An 8503-nucleotide genomic window follows, 5' to 3' on the forward strand; every position below is an offset into this window, starting at 1 on the left:
TAAAATAAAAATAAAAATTCCATTATCAAAGAAACTTTCAGAGGCGGAGTTACGGAAGGATGAGTGGGGGCTATCATCCTTAATGAACTTTTTGAAATAACAAAGAAAAAGGGACGACTTACCTCTTATGTTTTGACCAATATTAGAGTTAGCCCCCATTGGTGTATTTAAGTTTTCAAAATAATAATATGCCCTTAAATGTTTTTTTTTTTAAATATTTATAATACCCCCTTATTTTATTCAAAGTGATGGCATGCCTCCTAACTTTGGTGTTTCATATTGACTAATGAAAAATGACTTTGATGCCCTTGTAAACATCATCATAATTATTACTATCACAACCATCATCTCATCACTATCATCATTGTCATAATCACCACCTTCATCCTCAACATCTTCATCATATCCCAAGAGGATGAAGATGATTAATAATTTTATCATAGAGATTAGTGGTTAATCATCGTAACAAGCCCAACATTGGCATAAAAGGAAATCAAGAATACTGATTGTCCATCGTTAGCACTTAACCCCTACTAACCACAAATCATGGCTCTATCCTTGCTCCTACATTGATGAGGGGCATTTTGTAATTTTTCGTATATAAGTAACTATATCTTTGATGAGATGTATTTTTTGTGAATTAATATTTTAGTTGTAGTTATGCGATTTTTGATTACTAAGATTAACATTATGTGGATTTGGAGTCACCACCATTGTTTTTAAGAAAATGGTGTGAATGGACACCCGGATAACAAATTTTAGAAATTTTATTTTTCTAAACATTGTACTGACGCTCATACAAATAAAGGACATTAATCTACTTAAGATCTAGATAAGGGGCTAATTTAAAAAAATAAGAAAGGTGTTAGGCATCCTATTTTATCCATCTTGGGTGATAACCTAAAAATTGGTCATTTTTTAAAAATTTAAAAAAATAGAGAAAACTCGATTTTATGTCTTTAAGTACGAGAGACTTTAATTCTGACCTAAATCATAAGGGCCACCCCCAAGCTCAGGGGGGATCAGTGAGGATCACGAGGTAGAGCGAAATTCTAAACCTATAGAAATCATTTTACTATAATTCAGAGAAAATCCTATTACATATCATCTTCCAGAGTGATTTACATTTTTTTCTTTCTAACTAAGAAATGGGTTAGTGATTTAGGGAGGTGAAGGACGTAGGTTCAACGGGATCTAACCCCAGCTCATGGGATCGATCAACTCCCCTCAAGCCTTTAGTTATCAACTTGGCTAAGTGGCACCTTGAGATCCTTTACAATATGTCATCCTCCTTAAATCATAGTTTTAAATCTTATTCAAGATCTAGCTGACTTGCTCATCTTGGTATCGATCACCACCAAGAGGGATTTAGATTTACACAATGTTTTAGGTTTCACACCATCTCATATTTGGAAAATTTTGGCCAAGTCGAAGGGATTTTGTATATTTTAATTAAAATAAACTCTCTTTTTTTTTTTGGAATTTAATTATTTATCACCTAAATAAAATAGGATTTTATGACTAAATATTTTTTAATCTACCTAATTTTATGAAAATTATAATTATGGATATATATATATAGTCCCATTCAACCTACAACATTGGGAGACAAAATTTATCCTATATAACTTAAAAGTTTTAAAGTGGGCTGATTTTTTTTTTTTTTAGGATGATCTCTATGGTGTAGAGATTATCCTCACAAAAAATCAGTTCAATCTGAAACTTCTAACTCCATCAAAAGAAGTTTACAAATTAACGGTAAAAATTTTATGATTCAAAATTCTTTCACTTTTGAAGGGATTAGAAGTTCCAAATTGGGCTGATTTTTTGTGAGGATGATCTTCTCACCATAAAAATCACCTTCACAAAAAATCTGTCCTATTCAAAACTTTTAATCCATATAGGACAAATGTCTGCTGCAAACCGAATTAAATGATTTATTTTATTCAAGATAAGTTGACTCATCTAAAACGACTTGGTCTTGTTTATGAACAAGATATCACACCGAGATTTTAAACCATGTATTAAATAGATAAAGACTTATCCTGTAAAGAATTCTAGTCCTTCTAAACAAAGAAGGAAATCTGTTAGACCAGCTTTTCCTAATTTACAAGTGTCTTCTCATGATTCAATAACTAATTTAATTGTGGAATTTCATGAAAGATTACGACCTTAAAATCCATAACATCTCAAAAGTATACATGCATATATAACCTAATGCAAATGGTTTCAAGAATGCTTACCTTTTGTCATTGTTGATTTTTGTTGAGCAATAATCTGGCAGTGAGATCCATAATCCAACTTATCCCATTAGATTAAATGTTCCAAAATGTAGACTCACCTTCGCTTCTTTAATCCATCTCGAATAGGATGGCTCAATAGCTTTAATTGTTGGAGAAAATTAACACCAAATCTGTTTTATCGTGTATTTAAAGGGGTTATCTTATTAGTTTATATAGATGAAAATAGAGGGCCTAGACATCTCCAATAGTAACTTTCTTAATCCATTGAGGTCTCCTGCCAAACGTTGCTATTTACTTGACTGACTCGAATTGTCTGACAAAAAGATAGAGTTGAGTTTGAAATTCCATTCCAAGGACATCTGAGTCTGAGTTGAGTTTTAAAACGTAGAGTTGAAGGTGTTCATTTCCCAAAAAGATAAAGTACATAAAGTAGGTTTGAAATTATTGGAGTGGGACCACATCTCAATTAATCATGTGATCTTGGCCATTTTAATCCTCCACACCCCCTTCCCCTGTTGTGGTCCTCCTTGTTAACTTCTTCATTGATTTTGATCATCTCCATCTTCTTCACCTTGGTTCCAATGGAGTTCACCCAAGAATACTTACTGTACCTCATCTTAGCTATGTCTTCACTTGCATTTTTGCTCCTCTTCACATTCACTAGAACACAATACAATCCTCCTTTGCCCCCTGGAAGTATGGGATGGCCAATCATTGGTGAATCCTTAGAGATCCAACGCTTAGGCCGAAATGGAAAACCCGAAGAATTTATCAAAACAAGAATGAATAGTTACAATAAAGATATCTTCAAAACTTCATTCTTGTTGGAGAAAACAGTCGTCTTATGTGGTGCAGCTGGGAATAAGTTCACATTCACATCCGAAAAGCGCTTAGTCTTGACATGGTGGCCTAATTCTCTTAAGAAATTGTTTGGAGACGCCTTCTTTACTGCACCATATGATGATGCTGTGCGGACACGGAAGGTCGTTGTGGCTTTCTTGCAACAAGAAGTGTTGCACCAACTTGTCGAGAGGTTCGATATAACTTGCAAGAAATGTTTTCAAAGTGATTGGATTGGTAAGAATAAGGTGATGGCTTTACCATTGATCAAGAAGTATGCATTTTCGATCGCTTGTGAGATGTTTGCGAGCATAGATGATCCCAATTGGCAAGCAATGATGTTAAAAGAATTTAATATTTTGCTTAAAGGGGTTTTTCAGCTGCCCATCTACTTGCCCGGCACTAGGCACTACAAAGCAGTTAGATCCGCGGCCGTGATTCACCGAGTGCTAATAAGAGTTATTGAAAGCAAGAGGAGAATGAAAATTTTGGAGGGTAGAGTGGAAAAAGATTTGATCTCACATTTGATGGAAGCGAGAGATGAAAATGGGAAGGTGTTGAGTGATAAGGAGATTGCAGATAATGTAGTTCTTCTCATGGATGCAGGGCACGACACAAATAGCTCTGCAATGATGATGTTGATGAAATATCTGGCTGAGATGCCTGATTGCTACCTACAAGTCCTCAAAGGTTTCATAAATTCTTCCTCGTTATATTCTTCAATGAAGAATAAAAAAATACATCATCTTCAAATTCTTAAATCTATTCAATTTCGTCTTCAACCACTTCAAGAAAATCTTTTTCTATCTAAATTTCTTTGTCCTTTCTATTTTATTAAGAATCTTATATTGTTCAAGAGGTATGAAGGTTAAAGGAATAGTGTACAACATTTTACCCTAGAGATTGAAGATAACTTATTCAGTAGGGAAAAAAAATCAATGATATTTGTCTAGGTTTTGAACATGAAGGCATTATAGGTCATTTAATATTTAAATTTGACACATCTGAGTTGGCTCATGGGTTTTCGACTTAACTCGATGCCACCAAGTCAATTTGAAACTATGTTTGCATTTAAGGTGAATTCAGGTTAAAATTAGCTTAGTTTAGGACATAAAAATTGTCTTTATATTCCATTTGACATTAAAAATGTATAATTTAACAGAGCAAAGGGAGATAGCTTCACATAAAAAGCCGGGGGAGTTATTGAACAAAGACGACATACAAAAGATGAAATATTCATGGAATGTTGTGTGCGAAGTCCTCAGACTTTCACCTCCGGTTCAAGGAACATTTAGAAAGGCGAAAGTGGACTTCACCTATGCCGGATTTTCCATTCCAAAGGGTTGGATGGTAAGTCTGATTCTTCAAAATTGTTATTGAAAGTTAAGCTAGAAAATCTAACATATAGTAACGAGAAATGGGAGAAGAAGAGTATGATTTTGCTGAGAGGTGAGAAAATTTAGGTCTACTCTCCTAATTGGTTTTAGTTCAAATCAATTTTTCGTGCATATACAGTTCAAATATGTTTTTTGATCATCAAGAAAAAAACTACCTTGACTTACAGTCAAAGGTGTACAACCAAAGAGCACAAACTTTTGAAAAAAAAATCTATTTTCTCTAAGATCATATTCCTTCAGAAAAAAAAAAAAAAAAAAAAAAATTCCGAAGAAAATGTTTCTTCTGCAATCATTGATACCTCAAGTCTATAATGTAGTACACTGTGACACAAACCTTTACGGTGTCATTCTTAACAAGTTAAAAATCTGATGTTTTCAAACAAAGTTCTTAAGTTCTTTGATTCTTTAGGTTTCGTGGAATATAGCTTCTACACACAAGGTTCCGGAATACTTCCCAGATCCCGAGAAATTTGATCCGTTGAGATTTGAAAGAGACATGATTACTCCATATACCTTTGTACCCTTTGGAGGAGGGCCGAGGATGTGCCCAGGTAATAATTTTGCAAGACTTGCAATTCTTGTTTTTCTATACAATCTTATCCAGGAATTTAGGTGGGAGCTTGTTTATCCAAATGAGATAATCAGTGTGGATCCAATTCCTGCATCAGAAAAAGGTCTTCCTGTCTATCTCTACCCACACTAACATACGAATGTTCTTATGCAAATTAAATTTAGGAAGCTTCTACTGCCACACCAACTTTTGCTAACTTCACCCCAAATTGTGTTTTAATTCTTTGGTGATTTACATATAAATTGGGGTGGCAGTAGCAGAAGTTGGTTTGGCTATAGGATCTCTCTAAATTTAGTAGGAGATCCATATTATGCTTAGGAACTTGTTGAAAGTTATTGTAGATGGAAGAGTAAACATTTTTTTTTTCTTAATGAATGGAGTGTAAGCAATTTTAAGTTAGAATAATTAACAATTGTTCAAAGTTTCATTTCATTTTGGAATTTTTCAATGGAGCATTCTGATTTTGGCCGAGAGCAGAACTAAACATTGACCCTAAAATATTGAATGTTTTGGATTGTCTTGAAATGCTTTGGAACATTTTAAAATATTTTAATTAATCCTATCTTGATTTTTATTTTTTACCGCAATGAAATTTGCATAATATTTGTGGTTCTTGTTGTGGTGTAAATGGCTTGCATTCTATTTTTGGAGATTTTCTTTTTAGGGTTACTAAAAAGGAATTAAGTAATATTTTCTTTCGGTTATTTTTTATCCTATTTTTGGGATTTCTATTTTTTTTTTTTTTTTTTTTGAAATAAACATGCTTTAGTAACTCACGATTTTATAAATGGAGATCTTTAGGGTTGTAAACATACAAGGGTTTTAATCTTCAAGGATTTGAAAGAGAAAGAGAGGAATGTGCAAGGGTTTCAAAGCTTAAGTTTGGGATTAAAACCTTAGGTGTTTTTTTTTTCTTATATTGTTCTCCTTTAATTTCTTAATAAAGAAGATTATTCTGATTCGTGGATAAAGGCATATTGCCGAATCACGTAAATATTTATTCAACTTTCAACTAAAAATCTTTGAATTTCTCTCCAAAAGTATTCATATTCAAACTTTTCAATTGTACCATTAATTATAGTTTACCCCCACTACAATAAGATCCTGACTCCACTCCTGAAAGTGACCACAAATTAAATTAGAGATGACTCAAGATATACAATTTATGCTTGAAAAATCTTTGGGATTTTTTGTTTTTTTTTTTTTTTTTTTTTTTTTTTTTGTTCATTTTATACTAGCATGACCCAAGTTTTGTTCGATCATATTTTTAGAATAACAATGAAATCACATCAATATTTAAATTTTACATCAATGTGGGAAAAAAAAAATACTTACAATTTAATGTTATGGTGTAAACTTGAGTCTGATCTAGTAAACCTAACTTGAGTTAGCTTAGCCAGCCTAAACTTTTATTACACATCTTTTTCTTAAAATTTGGAGCGAATCTTTCTTGTTTATTATTGCTGGAGTGACTGTGAAATTCATTCACACTGTGCTGATGTAGAGGTGCGCACAGAACCGTAGATGTTTTTCAATCGTATCTCAATTAAAAGCATTTATGATTTTGTACATATGTTCCTGTCTGTACAGTGTGAAACTCAGTGAATTCCACAATCACTTCAGCATTTTTTATTTTGTTTTAGGGAAATGCTGGAATGACACAAAAGGAGACACACAAGTGAAAAAAATGATGCAATGGTGCGCACATAACCGTAGATGCTTTTTACTCATATCTCATGGAAAAGCATCTACAGTAATGTGCACGGCACCACATCATTTTATCACCTTTGTGTCTGCGTTTGTGTCACCTCAGCATGACTCTTTATTTTATTCTATTAAAAATCATGTTTTTAATTAAATTACATTTACATCAGCTATCAACCCAAATTTTAAAATATTACATATTTTTCAACTTTCAAAAATGTCTAATAGATTATACACCACTACAATCTCTCTGTTCTCTCCCACACCTCCCACTCAACAGTTGTAGAGTCGAGTAGGGATGAGTGGGGGGGAATAACCCCCACTGAACTTTTCCAAGGAAAAAAAACATTCAGTGATTTAATCCCTCAGATTTTAATAGTTAATAGATATAACTTCACGTGCTTTTCAAACTGACAACATACAACTAGACATGAAAAATGACTTAACGACACTCGTCCTCAACCTCTATTCAAACATTAAGATAAAAAAAGGTTATTTAGCACCTCGCAGTTTAATTGATATTAGTGATACCCTTGTGTTTGCACCCACTGTCCCCAGTGATCTTTGAAAAAAGAATTGATTCTCACCCCACCATGTGTTTTTCAAGTTGATGTTACACATCTATTGTCCTCAATCTTCCCAAACTAATGAAAAATGACTTCAGGGCCATCACCTTCAACCGCTATTCAGTATTGGGAAACAAAGTAATGAAGTTCACATTTCATGATGCTTTGGAGTTTCTTGTCAAAATCCATCATCTTCAACTCCCTAAATATCCTCTCTTACTCTTGAGATTTTAATGTTGAAGAATATAAAATTTTAAGATATTAAACCTAAGCCAATTCTTTTTACGTGTCCTAACATTTATGGTTTTAGTGGAAATCTTATGTTACTCTTATGGAGTATTGTGCGGAAGCATAACAAGAGTAAAAAATAAAAAGGAAAAACGAAGGAGAGGGAGAAAAATCAACTATCAACTATAAAGATTATAGTCTCTATCCTCAGCAGCAAATAACCTCGTAAAGCACAAAAACATTAAGAAAACCACTACGTGAAAATTGGAAAATTTGACATAAAAATTTGATGGGTCAAGGCCCACGAATTTTAGAAACTGAATTTTGACGGTTTAGGATTGTCGAAATTCTTGATGTTCCCAAATTGGACAGTTTAGAGTTGTCGAATTTCTTTCATCCTTCATTAATTTGAGAGTTTCGGCCCATCGAAGAAAAAAATTTGACAATAAAAATTCGACACGAATTTGACCCTTTGGTCCATCAAATTTGGAATTTTTTCACATTGTAAACCTAGTTCAAAAAATACAATATATATCCCTAAAAAAAATTGCATGGAGAGAACTTCCCCTGAACCACCGCATGGGACCTTTCCCTCTATCTATGAGTCAAGCCCACTCCACTTTGAGAAAAATCTCTTTTAATACCTCTCGAGTCCAAGCCCAATAAGAATACTAGACATCTCACAACATGGAGATTATTGGCGAATCATATTTTATTGTGACAAACTCAACATTTGCATAGAAGGAGACTATGATTATTGGTTGACCCTCGTTCTTACTTAGCCCTCACTAACCAAAAATCCTAAATCTGTACCTGCCACGCACTATCTCTTTCATCTCTCAGTACCTCTCATCTCAATCTTCTCTCTCTTCTCTCTCTCAACTCAAGCCTCCTTTATTTTTCTTTTTCTTTTTTTTGAAATATAATAGAGAGTAACTCAATTTTTGTAGAAAT

At 33.4% G+C, this 8503-nt stretch overlaps 1 protein-coding gene across 1 annotated transcript; it reads left to right on the forward strand.

The window, feature by feature from the left end:
* The first annotated feature begins 2744 nt into the window (after positions 1-2744).
* LOC147386951 (beta-amyrin 28-monooxygenase-like) lies at positions 2745-5480 on the forward strand. Its single transcript, XM_086424360.1, has 3 exons — positions 2745-3773; positions 4246-4433; positions 4890-5480. Exons 1-3 carry the CDS (start codon positions 2825-2827, stop codon positions 5181-5183), a joined length of 1431 nt encoding a protein of 476 aa, XP_086280486.1. The 5' UTR covers positions 2745-2824; the 3' UTR covers positions 5184-5480.
* The last annotated feature ends 3023 nt before the right edge of the window (positions 5481-8503 follow it).

This window comes from Akebia trifoliata, chromosome 14 (assembly GCF_017979445.1).
Source record: "Akebia trifoliata isolate Shusen 1 chromosome 14, ASM1797944v1, whole genome shotgun sequence".
Taxonomy (NCBI): Eukaryota; Viridiplantae; Streptophyta; class Magnoliopsida; order Ranunculales; family Lardizabalaceae; genus Akebia; species Akebia trifoliata.

Excerpts from the sequence above, each read along its gene's own strand:
- LOC147386951 (XM_086424360.1), top strand. The coding sequence starts at position 2,825 with ATGGAGTTCACCCAAGAATACTTACTGTACCTCATCTTAGCTATGTCT. Across the intron at positions 3,774-4,245 it reads CTACCTACAAGTCCTCAAAG|AGCAAAGGGAGATAGCTTCA; the intron begins GTTTCATAAATT and ends ATAATTTAACAG. Across the intron at positions 4,434-4,889 it reads CCATTCCAAAGGGTTGGATG|GTTTCGTGGAATATAGCTTC; the intron begins GTAAGTCTGATT and ends TTGATTCTTTAG.